The 21,931-nt window shown below is 68.2% G+C and overlaps 1 protein-coding gene across 1 annotated transcript; it reads right to left on the bottom strand.

Annotated features, from left to right (window-relative positions):
• Positions 1 to 1,883: 1,883 nt before the first annotated feature.
• Positions 1,884 to 17,644, bottom strand: ADSS1 (adenylosuccinate synthase 1). Its single transcript, XM_079768401.1, has 13 exons — positions 17,378 to 17,644; positions 11,922 to 12,024; positions 8,664 to 8,726; positions 8,060 to 8,110; positions 7,344 to 7,410; positions 6,587 to 6,694; positions 6,396 to 6,477; positions 5,646 to 5,772; positions 5,257 to 5,411; positions 4,447 to 4,571; positions 3,691 to 3,788; positions 2,270 to 2,419; positions 1,884 to 2,194 (listed from the first exon to the last, which is right to left on the bottom strand). The coding sequence occupies exons 1-13, from the start codon at positions 17,567 to 17,569 to the stop codon at positions 2,142 to 2,144; spliced, it is 1,374 nt and encodes a 457-aa protein (XP_079624527.1). The 5' UTR covers positions 17,570 to 17,644; the 3' UTR covers positions 1,884 to 2,141.
• Positions 17,645 to 21,931: the final 4,287 nt, after the last annotated feature.

Here is a 21,931-nt window from a genome sequence, read left to right as displayed (position 1 = left end):
TCCCACTGAGGGACAGCGCCGGGCCCTGTATTCCTGGGGTCACGTCTAAGTGGGGGTGTCATCTACATGGGGACATGGTATGTATTCACACCGTGGGATGCCCGGGGGCAGGTGTGCAGTTCCAGCCTGGGCGGCTCAGTCGCCCCTCCATTAAGGTGACCAGATCGTCCTGCTTTTGGCCGGACAAAACCGATTTTTAACAATTTGTCCCGCGTCCCACGGCGTTTTAAAAAAGTCCCCCCGGGCCGAGCTGCTGGGACGGGGAGGCCCGAGGACGCGGGCGCAGACGCGTTTTCCTGGCCCCTTGCAAGGCCCCCAGCCGGCCCGGGCGCGGTGGGGGATGATAAGTCCCAGGGTCCCGTCTCCGCCGGTGAGCCGGCCGCACCGCGGCTCGGACCCGCGCCAGAGGACCCAGCTGACATGCTCAGCGCGAAAAGCCCGTCTCACCCGGCTGACTCGGGGCCGCTCCACGGAGTCCCTTCCCTCTCCCTGACAGCGGGAGGGCAGGCGGCTCTCAGTGTACCCCAAACCCTAAGGAGCTGTGAAGGGGCTGCTCAGCCAGGCCAGAGGCACAGCCGGGACAGCCCGTGACCAGCGCTCGGTCCACCCGCCGAGACCCACAGGGCCAGGCAGCACCTGCTGACACACGGGCGGGCGGGCGGGTCCATCACCCAGTGGAGGGGCGGGGGGAGGGTGGACTCAGGCTCTAGAGCGAAACCCTCTAAATGTTTGGAAAACACGTTTACTGCCATGGTCTCTCTTACACGGGCTGGTTCTGAGCAAATAAACCGTTTGGCTTGGTGACATCAAACATGTGTGTCACCCAGACCACTGTCACAGCAAAGCATGGCTGGTGACGTCTAGTGTTTAAAAGTCAAAACCATGCCGAAACCTGTTTGGCTCAGTGGATAGAGCGCTGGCCTGCGGACTGAAAGGTCCCAGGTTCGATTCCGGTCAAGGGCATGTACCTTGGTTATGGGCACATCCCCAGTAGGGGGTGTGCAGGAGGCAGGTGATCGATGTTTCTCTCTCATCAATGTTTCTAACTCTCTATCCCTCTCTCTTCCTCTCTGTAAAAAATCAATAAAATATATTTAAAAAATAAAATAAAATAAAAGTCAAAACCAGGGGCACATGCCTGGGTTGTGGGCTTGATCCCTAGTGGGGGTGCACAGGAGGCAGCCAATCCATGATCCTCTCTCATCATGGATGTTTCTATCTCTCCCTCTCCCTTCCTCTCTGAAATCAATAAAAAAATATATCTACACACAAATAAAAGAGAAATATGCAAATTGACCATACCTCGGCGACACCCAGCAGCCAATCAGGAGTGAGTATGCAAATTAACCCAACAAAGATGGCAGGTTAATTTGCATACACAGGTGGGGAGAGGCTGGGCAGGGCGGGACGCCTGCTATGAGGGAAAGGGCGGCGGGGGCGGGGAGCGGAGGAAGCTACAGGAGCAGCGCTCTGGCTGGAGCAAAGAAGACTGAAGGCTCCGGCCGGAGCAAAGATGGAAGGTGGCGGCCAGAGCGAAGGCCTGGGTCCTGGCAGCCAGGGGAAGGAAGGCCTATTGCACGAATCTTCGTGCAACGGGCCTCTAGTATATATATAAAAGTCAAAACAAAATGACAAAGTCAGCCAGCCAGCGTGTCTCAGTGGTTGAGTGTTGACTTATGAACCAGGAGGTCACGATTTGATTCTGTGGTCAGTGCACATGCCCGGGTTGCAGGCTCGGTCCCCAGTGGGGGGTGTGCAGGAGGCAGCCAATCCATGATTCTCTCTCATCATGGATGTTTCTCTCTCTCCCTTCCTCTCTGAAATCAATAAAAATATATGTTTTTAAAAATCATAAAAGACAAAGTGAGAACAGAGCATGCATGACCACTCCCGCTCAGTGGCTCCCGGATGTTTATTGCTGACCTGCTCCAATCGGACACACAACATGTGACAGGAAGGAGCCACCCACGTCCGTGCACCCGAGCACCGCGGCTCATTGCAAACAGCAGGGTCGGGCGGTGCGCACGGCCGGTGTCCCGACGTGTAAGAGGGTCAGCGTCGCCCACAGCGTCAGGAGGAGCAGGAAGCCACCCAGTCCTCTCCTGTGTCTTATGTCACGGCACCGCGGCCGCCGTCACCGGCTAAAACAGCTGGATGATCGAGTCCCGGGACTTGCCGACACCAACCCATTTCACTGAAAGGGAAAGGTTGTTCAGGCTGGGCACGCGGGGAGGGGCGGGGGGCCGGGCGCAGGGCACAGGGCACCCACCTGCCACGCCCACATGATTCTCCACAAACCGCACGTAGTTCTGGGCCTGCGGGGGCAGGTCCTCCCACTTCCTGGCGCCCGTGGTGTCCGCCTTCCAGCCGGGCAGCGTCTCGTACTCCACCTCCACCTTCTGCAGGATCTCCTGGTTTGCTGGGGACACACACGGGGTGGCCAGGCCCCTCAGACCTTGCTCCGTCGCCGGCAGAGGCTGGGTAGCTGGGACCCCCAGCCCGGGGCCTCTTCCCTGGGGGCTCAGCGACCAGTCGCCCCACTTGGTTTCCTCAGGGTCCGGGAGGGGTCCTGGGACATGTACCCCTTCCAAATGGTGCCACCTCCACCCGCACGTGGATTCGCCGTGGGCTCTGCTGGACGACCCCGGCTGACTCAGCTGAGGAGGCCACGGACGCCGCTTGGAAATTCTAGCGGGCGCCCGGCCGGTGGCTCGGTGGCTCTGAGATTTTATTTATTTTATTTTAAAAACATGTTCTTATTGATGTCAGAGAGGAAGGGAGAGGGAGAGCAGTCGAAGCACCAATGGTGAGAGAGAAGCAGTGATCGGCCGCCCCCTGCACGCCCCCCACTGGGGACCGAGCCTGAAACCCAGGCCTGTGCCCTGACCAGGAATCGAACCGTGACTTCCTGGGTCACAGGTCGACGCTCAGCCACTGAGGTGGCTCTGAGACTTGAACGTGTTAAGACCTCCTGAAGGAGCTATGCCCCGCCCCTCCCGGGCGGGGGCCCCACGCAACGGGACCCCTGGGCTCAGAGGTACCAGCCATCTGTTACTGATGGAAGACGCTGGAACAAGCTGGCTACCCCTGGCCCTGACCCTGGGGTCACACCACACTTCTGCTGCGCCCTCTCCAAGGCCAGGCTCAGTAGGGTGAGCCGGGGCCCTGGAGTCGCCGGTGGGTCTACACAGACGGGGGAGGGAGGGCGGCCCATGGCCAGCGCGGGAGGAGCCGCTGGTGCCGTGGGCCCGAGTGCGAGCTGGGACCCGGCCGCATAAGTCATGTGACATCCGGAAACCGTGCTTTTCGGGGGCGGGGGGCAGGGGAGCCCAGCCAGGCCTTCCACAGCCGGGTGAAGGGTTTCCTTAGGTCACATTTTCTTAGGGTCACATTCGCAGAGTTTTAGGGTCACCACTGCTAACAGGAGCTGGGCTTTGGCACCCAGGGACCCACGGATCCCCAGGGCCTGGGGTGGGTCCCAGTTGCCTCCCACCTGCCACCAGGCCGGTCCCTCTGAGCCCTTCCCGACGCGTGGGACGCACCTGCAGCCCCCCCAGCCCCGGCCGCGCCCTCAGCTGCGGACCTGGCAGCCAGGGGTCAGACAAGCGCTGCTTCGGGGGCGAGCAACTCCCCTCTCACCGGCCCCGGGCCGTCCGCGGGCGCCAGGGCGGGAAGCCCCTCCCCTCGTACCTGGGAAATAGGGGATCCTCTTCCCGTTCAGCTTGTAGGAGATGCCGACCTTGATCTCGTCCAGGGCGTCCAAGATGTCCAGCTTGGTCAGGGCCAGCCTGTCGGGACCGGGGACTCAGTGAGGGGCTGTGGGCCCCGTGCTCACGGCTGTTGGCCTCCTCCACGCTCCCCGCCTCAGGGGGCAGCGAGCAGTGGGGCGGCTCCGCGGGCAGGCGGGCACACTCAGCACCCGGGCGGCACTGTGCCCTCCTGCCCTCACCTGCCTTGTCTGGGGTCTCAGCCCAGCGCCTGTGCCCAGGCTCATGCACCCGCTCTGCGCCCCCTGGGCTGCCATGCAGACCCAGCCCTGCACCCCGATGCCACAGCGGCACCCGCTTCGTGGATCTTCCCCCCACAGGCCCTCACCCGCACCCACACCCGCTGCTCCCCTTCCTTCCTCCCATCAGCCCGCCAGCAGCCCCATCGGCCGGACAGGACTCCCATCTCCACCCGCTGTGGCCCCGCTGTGCGGAGGGTCTGGGTGGAGGGACGCCCACTGGGGAAGGCTGGCCCTGAGCCCTGATGCCCAGCTGCGGGGGCCCCGGTGGGGTCTGGGAGTCCGGGTGTCCGGGTAGGGCCTGGGAGTCCGGGGGTGCGGGTGGGGTCTGGGAGTCCGGGGCCCCGTGAGGTCTGGGAGTCCAGGGGCACCGTGGGGTCTGGGAGTCCATGTCAGCCCACGTGGACGGCGCCCGCATGGCCCCGGTGACAGGCGCTCACGCGGTGAAGCCGTTGACCATGTGGGCGTAGCGCAGGATCATTAGGTCCAGCCAGCCGCAGCGCCGCTTCCGGCCGGTGGTCACCCCCCACTCGTGGCCGCGGTTCTGCAGCAGGTCGCCGATCTCCTGCATGAGGACGGAGCCTGGCACCTCTGGGCACCTTCCCTCAGCCCGACCTCCCCCGGCTCAGGGCCACGCTGGCAGCTGCCCCCGCTACGGACTCCCTCCTCCTAGGCCTCGTGCCCCCGCGGGGGCGCCCTGCAGGCAGCGGGCCAGAGGGCTCTGTCGGGAGGCCAGGGTGATCTGGGGGGGAAGGCCTGTGGGGGGCCCGCACTCACATCGGCGCACCCCCTCCCCTTAGCGCTCGGGGGCAGGTGGGAGGGCAGGCGGCCTGTCCTGTCGCTCTGCTGGGGCCTGCGGTCTGAGGTGACTTCTCCTGGGGTCCCTTCCCTATCGCTGGGTCCCCTGCCCCTCAAAGCTGCCAGATTCTTCCGGACGCGGCACCCCTCGCCGCCCCCACCTCCCGCCCTCACACCCCAGCTCAGGACAAGGGCCTCCTGTCCTCAGGCCACCAGACACCAGGCCAGGCAGGCTGGGGGCCCCTGAGGACCCCTCTCTGAGCCAAGGGGGGCCCTGACCCCACTCGCCTGCCTGCAGCACCCCCGGGGAGCAGGGCTGCGTGGACACGCGTGTGCACCGCACATCCTCAGCACCAGGCCACGAGGTGCCACGCTGCCAGGCCCACAGCCTCACACGCGTCGCACACCCAGGCACGGCCTCCCTCCGCGTCCCGCCTGCGCCGGGGACTCACGTTGATCTGCTCCGTGGGGAAGGCGCCGATGCCCACGCGTGTGGTGTAGGCCTTCACCACGCCGTACACGTCGCCCACGTTCTGGGGCGGGATGCCCAGCCCCGTGCACACGCCGCCCACCGTGCAGTTGGAGGACGTCACAAAGGGGTAGGTCCCTGCAAGACACAACTGGTCAGGGCCCCCCCAGATCACCCCAGCCTGGGGCCTCCCAGCCCAGGACCCTCCCCCCCAGATCACCCAGCCTGGGGCCTTCCCCCCCAGGTCACCCCAGCCCGGGACCCTCCCCCCCAGATCACCCCAGCCCGGGCCCTCCGGGCAGAGGGCATGGTGGGTAAGCCCCCCCCCCCCCCCCCCCCGCAGACAGGACGGAGTGTGCGCTGGGGCCGCACCGAAGTCGATGTCCAGCAGGGCGGCGTTGGCGCCCTCCACCAGGATCTTCTTGGGGGGGCCGTGCAGCGCCTCGTACATGAAGTGCACGCCGTCCCGGACCATGGGCCGGATCCTCTCGGCAAAGCCCTGCGCGGGGGGGGGGGGGGGGGGGGGGCGGCTGTGCAAAGCCCTGCGGGGGGGGGGGTCCCCGGCAGCTCCCAGCTCCCAGCGCTCCCGACCGCCCGGCTCACCCAGACATCCCCCCACCCCAGTGGGGCCTGGGCTCTAGCCTGACCCCCCAGGGTGTCTGCAAGACTCAGCGCCTCCTCGGTGACGGGCGGGGTCGGGGGAGGAGGTGCGTCCCCCAGGTCATCCTCTGGCGCCCGACCCCCAGGACCTCGGGTGGGGCCGGGCGGGGGAATTAAGCTCAATGAGGTCCCGGGTGGCCCTGATCCAGGGACTGCGTCCCTGCGCGCCCCGCTCTGTCCTCATCTACCGCCCAGAGACGGCGGGAGGAGCGGGATCCCCGCCGGAAACTTCCAGAAGGGCTCTGTGCTGACATCGCCCTGTCCCCCCACCCTGCCCCCCTCAGGTGAGCAGGGGGCCACTGCACCTCCTGCCGCGGCTGGGACAGCGCCACCTCCACCTCCCGCCCCAGCTCGTCAGGGCGGGTCCCCAGAGCGGACGTGGGCCCAGCCCTGGGTGAGCCCGGCCTCCACCCCATGCTCACCCCGGAACGGGCGCACCCCACGAGGGAGCCCTCCCTCTACCTTGAGCTTCTTGAGCTGGCCGTCGACGTCGATCTCCAAGGAGGGGAACATGGACTGGTGCTGGTGGGCCAGGTTCTTGAACCTGCAGAGGGACAGCGACGGGTCCCGGCCCTGCTGGGTCCCAAGCCCCCACCAGCCGGTCCCCACCCCACCCCCCCCACACCCCCCCGCCAGGCTGGGCGGCCGGGTACCTGGCGGAGAACTCGTCGAAGTCGGCCAGCAGGTCGCAGATGCGCAGGCCCGTGCGGGCCGCCTTGGACGAGTAGGCGGGGCCGATGCCCTTGCGGGTGGTGCCGATGCTGAGGGGCGGGCGGGTGAGCACGGGGAGCCCGCCAGGAACGCGGGTCCCGCCGCACCCAGACCCACTCCACCCCGGATGCCAGGGAAGGGCCTCCCAGCTGTGAGGAGCGACTGGACTCCTCCCGCGGCCGCTCAGGGACGGGGCTGGGCAGGGCAGCCGAGCCAAGCTCCGTGGTGGGGCCCGGGGTCCCCCGAGCCCGCCTGCACCCCCCCCCCTTGCCGGGCCCAGGCTCAGCCCGCCACCTGTGTCCGGCCAAGCTGTGTGTGTACTTGTGCGTGTGCGTGTGTACGCATGTCAGCATGTGTGCGCGAGTGTGCGTTCCCGTGTGTGCGAATGTGAGAACCAATCCCGCCTCCTGCTGACAGGGTCTGTGGAGGGCACCTCCCCGGCCCAGGGCGGGCATGGCCTTTGTGTGGGGTCAAGGCCGCGGGGGCCCCGGTGACATGTTGGATGGACAGCAGGTGCACGCCTGGGGTGGCAGCCCGTGAGGGATCCCAGAGAGAGGCCGGGGCAACCGAGGGCTGCTCCCCAGGGGCTCTGGGTCCAGGACCCCACCCGTCGTGCTGCCCAGGACACGCCCAGGACCCCAGCCCGTGGCCCCAGGACCCCAGCCCGTGGCCGAGCCCCCGCAGCAGGCCCGCACTCACTTCTTCCCCTCCTGTGCCTGCCGCTGCACCTCCTGCAGCCCGTCCACCGCCTGGTGGAAGTCGAACACTGCGGGCGGCACCGGGCGAGACAGGCCTGGAGTCAGAGCCACACCCGCTGCCCCCACACACCCTGCTGCACCCCCACAGACCCCGCTGCACCCCACAGACCCCACTGCCCCCCACAGACCCCGCTGCACCCCCACAGACCCCGCTGCCCCCCACAGACCCCGCTGCACCCCCACAGACCCCGCTGCCCCCCACAGACCCCGCTGGCCCCACAGACCCCGCTGCCCCCCACAGACCCCGCTGGCCCCACAGACCCCGCTGCACCCCCACAGCGCGGCCTCCATGGGAAGGTGGTCCAGCGGGAAGGGGCACATGGGTGTGGCAAGTGGCTCAGAGTGGCTCAGGTGGCTGGAGCGTCGCCCAGTGAGCGAAGGGTCTTGTGCTCACTCCCGTCAGGGCACCCCCAGGCTGCAGGCTCGATCCCTGGGCGGGGCGGGTACGGGAGGCAACCCATCGACGACGTCTCTCTCGCTCGCGTCAATAAAAACAGACCCTCGGTGAGGATCAGGAACAAGAAAGGGGTCAATTGGAATTGGGGCTCCACTCCTAACACGTGGGACCATGGCCCCGGGCTTAGGTCTCCCCACCTGCCCGGACTGCGAGCCCGGCCGCCCTGAGCTCCGGGAAGGCGCGGGCAGAGGGTCACTCACCCAGGTGGGCTCGGTCGGAGATGATGAGCCTCTTCTCCCAGTCCCTGAGGCCTGCGGGGCGCAGAGGGGGCGCAGAGGGGGCTGAGGGGCTGGCTCCCCGGTGCACCCCCTCCTGCCAGAGCCACCAGGATCGTCCCCGGTGCTGGGCAAGTGACGGGCCCTCCCCTCAGGGCCTCTCCGCCTGCGGGGGTCCCAGACCCGCACCCGAGGGGCGCCCACCCACAGCCGCCCCGCACCTATGTCCCCCAGGGCCTCCCTGCTGGCCCCGCTTCTCGCCCGTTTCCCACGAGTCCGTGCTGCACCTGCCCTGACCCTGAGGCCTGAACTGCAGCCGGAGGCCCCAGCTCTGCTTCCTTCCCGACCCTCTCGGGCCTCGGGGCGGCGTCCTGGTCACCCTCACGGGGCTCCCTCGCCAGACGCCCTGGCTGTGGCCCCGGGCACTGCCCACCGGCCTCCAGTCCCCGAGGGGCCCCCAGGAACCACAACTCTCCCCGAAGGCGTGGCCGGCCACCAGAGAAAACCCACAGGAGGCGCCAGCCAGCACGGCCACTAGGGACCCGCGGGCGTCGGGACCAGGCGGGCGGGTCTGCGGGATCGGACCTACCTTTCTTCTCATTCTTTTCTGCTTCTTCAAACAAGCCCGGTAAGTGGACAACCACTCCGTTGCCTGCAACACATGGACAGGAGTGAGACGGACGCCGGGACTCAGGGTTACAACGACACGAAATTGGCACTGCGGCTTGGCCGGCATGGCTCAGTGGGTGACTGTCGACCTATGAACCAGGAGGCTGATTCCCAGTCAGGGCACATGTCCAGGTTGTGGGCTTGATCCCCAGCAGGGGGCCTGCAGGAGGCAGCCAATCAATGAGTCTCTCATCATTGATGTTTCTCTCTCTCCCCAATTCTCTGAAATCAATCCTATACACTGAGTGGCCAGATTATGATGATCTCTGAAAGCATAATAATCTGGCCACTCAATATATATTAGAGGCCCGGTGCATGAATTCGTGCATGGGTGGGGTCCAGCCAGCCTGGCCAGGGGGAGGGGACATGGGCAGTTGGCCGGCCTGCTGGCTGGTTGAACTCCTGGTGGAGGGGACAATTTGCATATTAGCCTTTTATTATATAGGATGTACACTGAGTGGCCAGATTACTATGCGTTCAGAGGTCATCATCATCTGGCCACTCAGTGTGTAATTAAAGGCTAATATGCAAATCGACCGAACGATGGAACGACCGGTTGCTATGACACACACTGACCACCGGGGGCAGACGCTCAATGCAGGAGCTGCCTCCTGGTGGTCAGTGCGCTTCCACAGGGGGAGCGCGCTCAGCCAGAAGCCAGGCTCACGGCTGGTGGGAGCCTCTCCCGCCTTTGCAGCAGCATGAGACATCCCCCAAGGGCTCCCAGACTGCGAAAGGGTGCAAGCTAGGCTGAGGGACCCCCCTCCCAAGTGCACGAATTTTGTGCACTGGGCCTCTAGTATAAATATATTTTAAAATAGAGAGAAAGAAATTGGCACGGCCACGTTCCAGGGGCAACAGTCACAGCCACTGAGACGTGGACACAAGCCAGTGTCCTCATGAGGAGTGGGTCCCCTGACGTGGCCCATCCACGCCGTGGAATGCCACTCAGCCTGAAGAGGACAGACGCTGACACCTGCTACAACGTGGATGGACCGCGAGGACGCCGCGCGGAGGGAAACAGGCAGACACAGGCCCTGCGCTGTGGGACCCACTCACAGGCCCTGGAGGAGTCAGACCCAGGGGACAGACAGCGATGGTGGGGCCCGGGGCTGGGGGGGGGGCGTTTAATGGGACAGAGGCCCCGTCGGGGAAGATGGGGAAGTCCTGGGGACGATGGTGGGAGGGCTGCACAGCACTGCGACGTACTTCACACCTCTGGGCTGTGCACGCAGAGGCTGAGACGGCACGCTCATCTGCCTGTATTCTATATATAAACACAGCAAGCCCGCCCGGCCGGCCCGCGGGGCTCCGTGGGGGAGCGTCCACCTATGAACCAGGAGGTCACGGTTTGACTCCCAGTCAGGGCACAGGCCCGGGCTGCAGGCCAGTGGGGGGGCGTGCGGGAGGCGGGTGATCAGTGATTCCCTCTCATCATGGATGTTTCTCTCTCTCCCTCTCCCTTCCTCTCTGAAATCAGTAAAATATATTAAAAAAAACACACAAACAAATCAAAACAAGCCCAGCCCGAAGCATGTGCAGAGACAGCCGAGGGGCGGGGCGGGGCTGGGCTGTGGGGGGGCGGGCAGCAGACGGCACGGGAACTTCTGGGGTGACAAGTGTTCGTGATTGGGGTGACCCTGTGGGTACACTTCACGGCACACATATTATGCCTGGAGAGCGCCGCAGGGTTATTTAATGTCTAACGGCCTGGGAACGGGAACTTGGGCCCGAACCCTCCAGGGTCGGCTGGCGCGCGGAACCAGCTTCCCAGCGCGCGGAACCAGCTTCCCAGCACGGCAGGCGGCCCGGGTCAGGGTCCAGGTGAAGCCGGACGCTGGCCCCTTCCTCCAGGACCCCAGGCCCTGAACCAGGGCCACCGTCTCGGGGCGCCCCTCCCCCGGGTGGGCATCGGGGGCTCAGCGAGGAGACGGTGCCGGTGCAGGTGGGAGTGACTCAGACGCTCCGTGAGCCATGCCGAGCGCGAAAGGTCACTAAATGCCGGGCGTCCTGAACGGACCAGGTGGCAGGGCCGGGGAGTGTGGCGAGCGGAGGGCACAGTCTGACCCCGCGCCCGGGGCCCTGGCTGAGTGTGAGTCCGGGCGCCCGCTGACAGCTGCCCCTGCCCCGCCCCGGACTGCAGCCTGGGCTCCCCGAGGCCCTGACCAAGCGCCCCACCCCTCCAGGGCGCCTCCTTGGCCTTGCTTCCTGCGGAGCGGGGAGGGGGGGGGGCGGGGGCAGGCTGGTGCTGAGAGGGCTTCCTGCAGGGACTCCCGCCGGCCAGGCTGGGGCGCAGACTGGGGCGTCCGCGGGTCCTGAGCCACGGCTGGGCCTGGGTCTGCTCCCGCGTGAGGGGCGCTGGCGACCTCCTGCTCCGCCCCCTGCTCGCAGCCCCACCCCCCACCCCCGACCCCCGCTTCCCTTCCCGGGGCCACCGGTGCCATCGCTGGGCACACGCCGGCTGCTGCTCCCCCGCTTCCTGACCGGGGAGGGTGGGAGCAGATGAGTCACGAGTGTGGCTCAGTCACAGAAAGAGCCGGAAGGAAAAGTACTGGGAGCTCAGAGAGCCTGTCCCGGAGCGGCCTGGCGGGGGCGGGGGGGGGGGAGGGAGAGAGACCACGCGGGGAGGGGAGATCCACAGGGCCCTGGAGGTGGCTCTGTCTCTCGGGGGCACTAAAAGGGCAGGCGCCTGCAGGGAGGGCAAGGGCTGGGGGGCAGGAAACTGCAGGGGGAGCGAGGCGGGCGCTGGGCAAAGCTCAGCCTTCCCACGGGCTCGGCTCCGCCACAGCAGGAAGCCAGGCCTGTACACGCACGCTCACACACACGCGCGCGCACACACACACACACACACACACACACACGCTCACACACACGCACAGCTGAACAGGCATGCTCCATCACCGGTGTGCACACGCACAGCACACTCGCCCACGCGTGCACATGGGCTTGCTCAGCACCTGGGAGGGGGAGCTCAGGGAGCCGGCACCTCGCTCCCTCTGGCCAGGCTGGTCCAGTCCTGGTCACCCCCGTCCCTCAGGCTGCAGGCAGGCTCCAAGGTCAGACAGTCGGGCCAGGGCTCCTGGGGGTGACTGGGACCTGGGGGCTGTGCTGAGCGGGTTGTGCAGGGAGGCCCAGCCCCAAGGCAGCCGGGCTGACGGTCCCGGCGGCGGGCACTCACCGATGAAGGACACGGCCTTGGTGTTGATGATGCCGCTGGGCAGCAGGTGGAAGTCGTACTCCTTGCCGTCCACCACCACGGTGTGGCCCGCGTTGTTGCCCCCCTGGGGACGGAGACCCGCTGAGCGCCCAGGGCCCCGGGGCTCGGACCGCCCGGGGAGCCCGCCTCACGCCAGCCCTGCCCCCCAGGGTGGGAGGTGCCGCCCACACCTGGCCCTGGGGCGTGGGCTCTGCGTGTCTGGGGTGAGCTGGGTGGCGGCCTGCTCCCCCAAGGAGGCGGGGCCCAACACCCACACTATCTCAGGGGCCCCCGATGCCCCCCGGGGGCTCAGTGCAGTCCCTGACGCCGGGCCCTCCTCTGATGGGAAGGAGGGTCCAACCCCTCCCCCGCACAGGCTCAGCCCCCACGGCCCAAACGCCGTGGACGGGGAGGGGACCGGTGCCCCCTTGAGGTCCACGCCTTCCACGTAAGAGTGAAAAGGAAAAGGCAGTTTGGAGGCCAGCCCTGTTCTGGGGGTGCAGCCAGGGATCCCTTCTTTCTGGGAGTCTTGCTGACCTGGGCGCGGGCTGGCAGGGAAGGTCACGTGGGGGGGGGGAGGCCGGGCCGCAGCCCCATGTCCTGCCACTGGAGGGCCCCGGGGTCCCCAGGGCCTGGGTGGGGACCCCTCCCGGCTGCCCCTCCCTCCTGGGTCCCCAGGGATGAGCAGAGCCCAGGGAGGGGCCCATGCCCGCTGGTGCCCAGCCGGTGACCGGTCCCTTGTGTCCACTCCGTCCCCGGACCCTGAGCCCCGCTGGCCCCCCCCTTCCTGCCTCCATCTCCCCAAGACAGGCTTACCGTGGGCCCCGCTCCACACGCTATCTGACCGCGGGGGTCATGGGCTAAGACTCTGAGGCCCCTGCATCCCCCAGCCCCCGACACCCCCCTGCAGGGCCCAGCAGCGGGGAGCCTCACTCGCTTTCCTGGCCCGTCTCCAAGTTCCTCCAACATGGGGGGGGGGCAACTGGGGCTGCGAGGGGCAGATGGGGGACAGCCCCCGAACCACTAAATGAACGGCTGGAGCCCTGGCCCTCCACCGGCCAGAGCCCATCCCGCAGGCGTCCCGGGCGCAGGGCATCCCGCTCACGGCCCCCACGCCGCCGGCCCGGGTGTGGAGGCCGGGCCTCCCCGTGGTGTGACCTTCCCTGCCACCCAGCCCAGGTCAGCAAAGCTGTCCAGGTGTGCACCCCGGGGCCCCGCCTGTCCCACAGCTCAACCCGAGGCCGGCCGGCTGCCTCCCAGGCCCGGGGCGTCCCTGGGACCCCCAAGTGCTGGCTGTGGGGACCGCGCATGTGCAGGGGATGGGAGGAGAAAGGGGGTGCCGGGGGCCTGGGACCGAGGAGGGTCTGAGTGAGAGGGGACAGGGCGCCAGGCCTTGGGGGCTCCAGGTGGAGCCCGTGTTGGGAGGGGAACTGGGTGAGCCTCCTAGGGGACCGGGGGAGGGAGACGCAGATGCCGGGAGGGGGGCCGGGGGTCCTGGCCTGGGTGCTGGTTCAGCCCCCCAGGAGGGGTGACTGACAGACCCGGGTTGTGGGGTCCCTCTACCTTCCAGGGTGCGTCCTGGCTCTGCCCTGTCTCCCCACAGGGACAGTCACCCCCTCAGGGGGCTTCTCTGCACACGAGGCCACACCCACAGCCGTCTCTGCCACCAGAGGGGCAGCCTGGGGGAGGGGCGTGGTCCCCAGGACAGATGGGGAGACTGAGGTCCCCAGAGAAGGGAGCTGGCAGCAGGGCCAGGGCAGCCGCCTCCCTCCCGGCCCAGTGCCCACGTGACCGCCCCTCTGGGGTAAACAGGGGCCTGGAACAGGCGCCCACTGCGGCCAACCGCCCAGCCCGCCCTCGCAGGAGCCGCGGGTGCAGAGCCAGGGCCCGCTGGCCGCAGGGGCATCGGCAGGCCGCGGAGCAGGGGCCGAGGCTGCTTGCTCAGCCGGCAGCCTGGCTCCGAAAGCCACGTGGAGAGGGTGCCTGCCCCGGGGCCGCAGGAGGGACAGGCGATGGCCCGCCCCGGCCCAACCTGGCCTCCAGGCCTCGGCCCTTGCCTCCTGGGCTGCTCTCCGTCTCCGTCTCCGTCTCCCGGTCCCAGCTGCGTGAGCCGGACCGTCCTGGACCTGGGCAGCCCTGGGGACTCCCACCCCTGACTTCCCGCCGCCCAGCAGCGCCCTGGAGCCTGCCGCCCCCCCTCCGCCCCGGACTGGCAGTCGGCCCGGCCCCTCAGGCCCCGCCCCATACAGGCTCCCCGGGCGCTGAGGCCACGCCCCCCGTCCCTGCCGCTCAAAGTCCCTGATGGACACAGCTGCCTCCCTGGCGTCAGGGATCTAAGAAAAGGCGCCACCTCACTCTCAGACCTGGGGACCAGACCAGGGCCAGGGCCAGGCCGGCCACTCGGGAATCTGACCAGCCTGACCTTTGCCGGGCCTGCAGGCATCCAGCCGGCGGCGCAGCCACGGGCACAGCCTGTCCCCAGGGAGCAGCAGTGGTGACCCTGGACCATGCCACACGCCCCAGGCCCCCCCCCCCCCCCGCCCGCCCGCATCTACCCGCCCTGTGTGGCCTCTGCACCCTCCTTGGCACCCCAAGGCTCATGCAGCCCTGACACCCAGCCCTGATGTCCCTGCTGGGGGCACCTGGCCACACCCCTCCTCACCCCCATGTTCCACATTGCACGGGGGGGGGGGGGGTCCCTGGATGCAGCAGCAGTGCGAGTCTTGCCACCCACCCGTGCCCCCAGCCTTGCCCTCTCGTGTCTGTCCTGGCCCTGCGTACCCCACTATCGGCGTGGAGGCCTTCTCTGATCTACCAGGCTCCCCACCTCTCCTCACCCACTCAGCTGCCCCCACCCCCCATTCCTTCTCTGACCCCACACAGGTCTCCTCGATCTTGGGACGGCAACTTAGGCCACAAAGTGCGCCCGCCTGGCCTGTCTCCTCTGGGATGCAGCCCTGCCCCCCATCCCCGATGTCCGCACCCACTCACTCAGGACAGGAACCAGCTCTGCAGCCTGGGTCCACCCCCAGCCCTGGCCCGTGTGCAGGACGAGTGGACAGAGGGAGGAGCGAGTGAGCATGGGGCGGGGAGGGGCGCCCCCAGCTCCCCCGTCTGTGCCGCCGCCAGCCCGGCGTGGCCGCGGCCGTGGCCCTGGTCAGGGAGCCTGCTGGGCTGGGGCAGCAGCGGGATTTACAAGATCGCAAACAGCGCGCAGCCGGGCGGCGCTCAGGGTGGGGACAGGTGACCTGGGTCCGGGGGAAGCGGGGAGCCCCCCACCTGTGCAAGGCTTCTCTCCTGTGGGACCCGCTGGCAGGTTCCATCCATCCATTCATTCAACCCCAACCAAGAGCTGCTCCCCACCCCCCACCCCCAGCCCCCAGGCCCTGGAGCAAGGCCTGGGACAAAGGAGTCCTGGGGTCATAGGCCATCAGGCCTTTGGGCCGGAGAAGGGAGGCCGCCAGGTCACAGAGGCGAAGGAAACAGCAGGAGGAACCCAGCCCGAGACAGGACCACGGCCCAGAGGACTGATGAGAGCAAAGCACGCGCAGCTGTGGGTGCAGCTGTGGGGTCCCAGCCGTGGGGTGCAGCTGTGGGGTCCCAGCTGTGGGGTGCAGCTGTGGGGTCCCAGCTGTGGGGTGCAGCTGTGGGGTGCAGCTGTGGGGGATGCACCTGTGGGGTGCAGCTGTGGGGTCCCAGCTGTGGGGTGCAGCTGTGGGGGATGCAGCTGTGGGGTGCAGCTGTGGGGTCCCAGCTGTGGGGTGCAGCTGTGGGGTGCAGCTGTGGGGGATGCACCTGTGGGGTGCAGCTGTGGGGTCCCAGCTGTGGGGTGCAGCTGTGGGATCCCAGCTGTGGGTGCAGCTGTGGGTACAGCCATGGGGTCCCAGCTGTGGGTGCAGCTGTGGGTACAACGGTAGGGTCCCAGCTGTGGGATGCAGCTGGCGCGAGGGAAGGCCCAGCCGGGGACAGGCCGGGGGAGGCTGGCCTGCCGTCGCCCTTTCAGGAGCCGCCCAGACAGACTCTGGCCCCGCCTGTTGTGTCCGAGGCACTTGGGAGCGAGGGGCGTGGTGGGCGCGGCCTGCAGACCCAGCTCCCTCCAGAGCCATCTCTGCAGCTGGTGGGGGAGCCCACGCGCCAGGAGGAGGGTGTCCACGTAACTGCAAAGGCGCTTCGTGAAGGGAGAGGCCCCCGTGGGCCCGCCTGCGTCCCTGGAGCAGACAGCAGGAGGAGGGGTGCCCCGGAGGGTGCCCCCTGCTGGAGCGGGAGGGAGGAGCAGCCCTCAGGCCACACCCCCCAGGCTACAGAGGGGCAGGGCTCCTGGCTCACACAGCAGGGCCTGGGGGGAGGGGCCTGGGGGAGGGGCTTGGGGGAGGGGCCTGGGGGAGGTGGGGGTCCCCATGGCTTAGGACGGAGAGCGGGGGACCTGCCAGGCCGGCAGCTCCAGGCGTCCAGGGTCAGCGCGGCAGAGCTGGTCCCGCTGCTGAGGTTCCCTGACCCAGGGCGCCAGGCCGCCCGCTCAGCGCAGCCCAGCCTCCGGCGGGAGCGCAGGAAGGCGGCGCCCCTCGCAGCGGCCCCCAGCCCAGCGCAGCCGGTCCCGGGCGCAGCGCTGGTGCCTCTGGGTGCTCCGGAGAGGCACAGGCCGGGGGAGCCGGCACCCCGCCCCTCGTGCGGCAGCATCCCCGGCGGCTCCGGCCCTGGCAGCGCAGTGTGCGCCCCTCCGCGCCCTGCCTGCCAGCCTCCGCGCAGCGGCCCCGGCCTGGCCTGGGCAGTGCCCGGGGGAGCGCCCAGCGTCACCCAGCAGCGCGCAGAGGCCCGCCCTGGCCCTCGGGGGCAAAGACTGCGCTGCCTCCCGGTGGCACTGCCAGCCGCGGGCACCCAGGCCAGAAGTCCGGCTCCTCCCTCCCCCGCCCTCCCGCCCTGCCTGCCTCAGGTTCTCGCTGGCCTGCCCTCCCTGCGCCTCCTCTTGGCCCAGGGTCACCCCCTCCTTCCGGCTTCCCCCGGGGCTCCCAGCACCCAGCCCCCTCCGTGTCAGGACCCCTGTGTGGGGTCAGCCAGCCCAATCCCAGACCCAGACAGAATGAGGAATGGGGTGTCTCCAGGTGTCCTCAAACCACCCAGGAGCTGGGGTCCCCGCCTCCTCCCCCCCTGGAGGGCGAGCGGCATGCCCACGGCACACCCCACCCCCTGAGGATCCGGTGTCCCCAACTCAGCAGGACTTGTATTTATAGCTCTGCCCCGGCCCACGGCGGGGTGGGGTGGGGGTGGGGCTGGGTGGGGAAGGCGGGGTCCCTGGGGCAGGGGTGTCCCGCGCAGGAAGGGGAGCGTGTGTGAGCGGGTGGGGGTGGCGCTGGGAAGGTGTCCCTGGGAGGAAGGGCTCAGCCCCCCCCCCCGTGGAGTCTGGGTCGTGGGGGGGCCCCGGGGGGGGGAGGCCCGCGCACCTGGCAGCGGCTGATGATGTCGGCGTCCGTGGCCAGCAGGTCCACCACCTTGCCTTTGCCCTCGTCCCCCCACTGCGCGCCCAGCACCACCGTCACGCGGGACCCGGTCGCCGCCGCCTCCTGCTGCTGCCGCCCCCGCTTGACGCCGCCGGCGCCCGGGGGCCGGTCGTTGGAGGCGCGGGTCGCAGCCATGCCGCTGGCTGGGCCCGTCCGGCGCTGGCGCTGGGCTGCCCGAGAGCCCGCCCGCCGAGGGCCGCCCGCCCGCCGTTAAAAGGCGCCGCCCCGGGCGGGGGGCGGGCCCGTGACGCTCGTGACCTCCGGCCCCGGTCCCGCCCCCGCCGCCGCCAGGAGTCGGGTTGGCCCGCGGGCACTTCGGGGCGCACGGACGGACGGCGCGCACGGACAGGCGGCGCGCTGCGGGGTCCCTCCCGCGGGCGCCCCGGGAATGTCACGAGGGCGTCCGCTTCCCCCCACCCCTCCCGGCCGCGGGCAGGCCTGGGCGCTGCGCACCCACCCCATGGAGCCGGACCTGGGGGACCCGGAAACGGCGGGGTCCCCTCCAGCGCGGGGTGCGGCTGCAAAAGGCGAGCCTGGTCCCTGCGCCCCACCTGGCGGGCCCGCCTCCCCGGGCGGGGGGGCGCGCACCTGCCCGCGGCGAGCCCGGCCCCTGGACTGGCGCGCGCCCTCTGGTGGCCGCGGAGAGGACAGCGCCCCTCCACGCGCGGGGCCAGGCGTCCAGCGCCGGACACACTGTGCGGCGGTGCCTGCCCGTGCGGTGTCACACGTGGGCTCCGTCCGGGCTGCCTCGGTCCCTCCCACCGGTGCTCGCAGGGCAACCTGGCGGGGCAGGGGGCTGGGGGGGCGGGCAGGATGCGCAGGGCCAGGGACTCTGGGGAGGCCCCACGCCAGACCTCTTCCCCCTCCGGCCTGTGGAGGGACTGGGTGCCCGGACGGGCTGTGTGACCATCAGCTGAGTTCCGAGCTGGGTGCACTGCCTGGGCAAACCCCCCCCCCAATCCCCCAACCCCCCACTCCCCACTCCCCAAGGGACTCTTTTAAAAATGTATGTTTTTACTAGTATCGATTTCAGAGAGGAAGGGAGAGCGAGAGAGAGAAACATCAGTGATGAGAGAGAATCATCGATGGGCTGCCTCCTGCACAGCCCACTTGGGGACCAAGCCCACAACCATGGGGGGAGCCGGCCTGTGCCCTGACTGGGAATGGACATGACCTCCTGGTTCATAGGTCGTCGCTCAACCACCTAGCCACCGCGGCCGGGCCCAAATGGACTCTTTTTTTAAAAAATATATTTTATTGATTTTTTACAGAGAGGAAGGGAGAGGGATAGAGTTAGAAACATCGATGAGAGAGAAACACCGATCAGCTGCCTCTTGCACACCCCCTACTGGGGATGTGCCCGCAGCCAAGGTACATGCCCTTGACAGGAATCGAACCCGGGACCCTTCAGTCCGCAGGCCGACGCTCTATTCACTGAGCCACGGCGGCCAGGGCCCCAAATGGACCCTTGCTTGGGTATGGAGAAGGGGCAGCGATGGGCCCTGGAGACACCCTGAGACCCTCTTCCTCCCTGGGCTCTGTCCCTGCAGAGGGGCCCGGAGCCCCTCCACTCACCCCTGGCCAGGGCTCGGAGAGTTGGGGGCCCCTGGTGCTCCAAGGCGGAAGGGGACGGCACTCCCAGGAAGAAGGGCGGGGACCGGGCGGTCACACATGGTCACTCATGGGCATAAGGTCAGCCCGCAGAGGGCTGCACTGCCCAGCGCCTCTCCCCGCTCCTGCCGTCCTCCAGGTGGAGCCGGCTGACCCTGGCTGGTCTCTCGGCCCCTCGGGGCCTAGCCCTCTGCTCGCACGGGGACACCAATGGTTCCCGCCCTCAGTATGTCGGGGATCAACACCGCCGTGTGCGGGTCGGCTTCCCGTCCACAGCTTCCTGGTGACGGTGGCGGGGGGGGGGGGGGTCCCGGGACCAGCCCTGGGGGCAGTGGAGCAGGGCCGGAGGGCCGGGCGTGAGGCTCCGAACCCACCAAAGGCCGAGCGGTGAGGCGGGGGCCCCGGGGGGCCGTGCCGGGGGCTCGGGGATCCAGGGGGTAGGGATTTGGGGCGCAATAGCTGGCTGTGTGGCCGAGGAAGGGGCTGGGGTAGCAGGAGGGAGCCAGAGGTTCCTGTTTGTGTGCTTTGCATGCCGCCGGGGCCACGCAGAGGGATTTGCTGGGGTGGCGGCAGCTGAGGGGCGCTTCCCTCTGCCCACTCCTGGGGCGCTGGCTCTGAGCCCTCCCGAGGAAGACCCCGGTGGGGACCACGGAGACACCGCGGGGGTGGACGGGCTCAGCGGGCCGAGGCTGTGGCAGCCGGCCGAGCGTGTCTATAAATAGCAGCCGGGAGCCGGCCGCCCATAAACAGCCCTGGCGCCAGCAGCTGGCGGTCACACGCGCAGCCTGAATTAGGCCCCCCCCCCCCCCCGCGGCCCTGCGCAGGGGCACGCACTACAGGTCACCGAGCTTGGGGCCCGTGTGACTCCGGCTTGGCAGTATGACCCCTAGCATAGCTGTGTGACCCCCACCTGGCTGTGTGACCCCCACCTGGCTGTGTGACCCCCCACCTGGCTGTGTGACCCCCACCTGGCTGTGTGACCCCCACCTGGCTGTGACCCCCACCTGGCTGTGTGACCCCCACCTGGCTGTGTGACCCCCCACCTGGCTGTGTGACCCCCCATCTGGCTGTGTGACCCCCCCACCTGGCTGTGTGACCCCCCCACCTGGCTGTGTGACCCCCACCTGGCTGTGTGACCCCCCACCTGGCTGTGTGACCCCCACCTGGCTGTGTGACCCCCCCACCTGGCTGTGTGACCCCCACCTGGCTGTGTGACCCCCCACCTGGGCTGTGTGACCCCCCCACCTGGCTGTGTGACCCCCCTACCTGGCTGTGTGACCTCCAGTTGCCATCAGGGAGCAGTGGGCCCGGCCACTGGGGGCCACAGCTCACGTGGGGCATTGCACCCGGCGACCAGGACGGACGCCCGCCGGCGCCTCACCTGGAGCTCGGAAGTGTGCGCGGGAATGAGAAGTGCAGCCGCTTTGGAAGCCAGTTTGGCAGTTTCTTAAAAAGTTAAACGCAGCCCCGGCCGGTGTGGCTCAGTGGGTAGAGCGCCGGCCTGCAGACTGAAGGGTCCCGGGTTCGATTCCCCATGAGGGCACAGGCCGGGTTGCGGGCTCGATCCCCAGTGTGGGGCGTGCAGGAGGCAGCCCATCAATGATTCTCTCTCATCATTGATGTTTCTATCTCCCCTCCCTCTCCCTTCCTCTCTGAAAGCAACAACAACAAAAAAAATCAATTAAAAAAGTTAAACATAAACGTGGCCTCTGACCCTGGCTTGAATCCCGGAGAACCGACCACCGGTGCCCGCGAAGGCCAGCGAGCAGCGCCACAGCGTCTCCGAGCCTCACGGAGCGGCCGGGCCCACGCAGGCCCGCGCAGGAGGCCAGGCAGCGGCGCCGGGGGACCCTCCCGCCGGGCATCTCGGAAACATGCAGAATGAAGGCGTGACGCAGGCCACAGGAAGTGTCCAGGAAGCAGATGGACAGACAGGGCCGGGGGGGGGGGGGGCGGGCGGGGGGGCGCTGGGAATGGCTGCTTGTGGAGGATGGAAGTATCTTATTGTTTTTTGGCTAATCCTCACCTGAGGGTATTTCCCCATTGATTTTTAGAGAGAGGGAGGGAGAGACAGAAACATCGAATGGTTGCCTCCCACACACACCCCACCGAGGGCCCGGGATCGAGCCTGCAACCGAGGTACCTGCTCTACCAGAATCGAACCCGGGACCCTTCAGTCTGCAGGCTGATGCTCTATCCACTGAGCCAGTCTGGCTAGGGCGGATGGGAGTATCTTAAAACTGGACCACGGTTAGGATTGTATGACCTGGTACGTCTGCTGAGGTCACACGGGGCTTGTGGATGCGCACGGTGCCCCCCGAGGGCCGATGTGGGCCGTGTGCCACCTGCTCTGCCCCCGTCCTGAGCGCTCAGTGGCTCGGGCCCAGCCCTCTGTCCCTCCCTCCCTCCGCCTGTCCGTCATCCAGTCACCCCCCACCAGGGCCAGGCCCCACCACGTCCACCCGCAGCTTCTGAGCACCGCAGGCCCACGCCCACGCCCGCGCCGGGCCAGCTCTGGGCTGTCCTGGTCCACACCCCCACTTCTAGCCTCAGCGGGCAGCCAGCACAGGCAGCAGGCCTCCCCCCCCCTCCGGCCGCATCCTCCCGGGGCCCTTGGCCTCCTCTGTCCAGAGGGAAGGCGGCCCCGGAGCAGCGGGTGGGAGATCCGTGGACAAGGCGCCAGGTCCGGGCTGCGGGGTGGGCAGGCACCTCCCACCCTCAGGCCTAGACACACGGGGGGGGACACTCCATGGGCCCCCTCCCCTCCCCTGAGTAAGGGGACCCTGTCCTGCCCCAAGCAGTGCCCGCCAGCCTGCTCCTCCCAGGGCTCCAGAGCCCCCCCCTCCCCCAAGGCACCACGAATGGAAGCAATGCGCCCACAATCAT

This window comes from Cnephaeus nilssonii, assembly GCF_951640355.1.
Source record: "Cnephaeus nilssonii genome assembly, chromosome: 4".
In the NCBI taxonomy this organism is placed as follows: domain Eukaryota; kingdom Metazoa; phylum Chordata; class Mammalia; order Chiroptera; family Vespertilionidae; genus Cnephaeus; species Cnephaeus nilssonii.
This window is presented reverse-complemented; position numbering and strand designations above follow the sequence as displayed.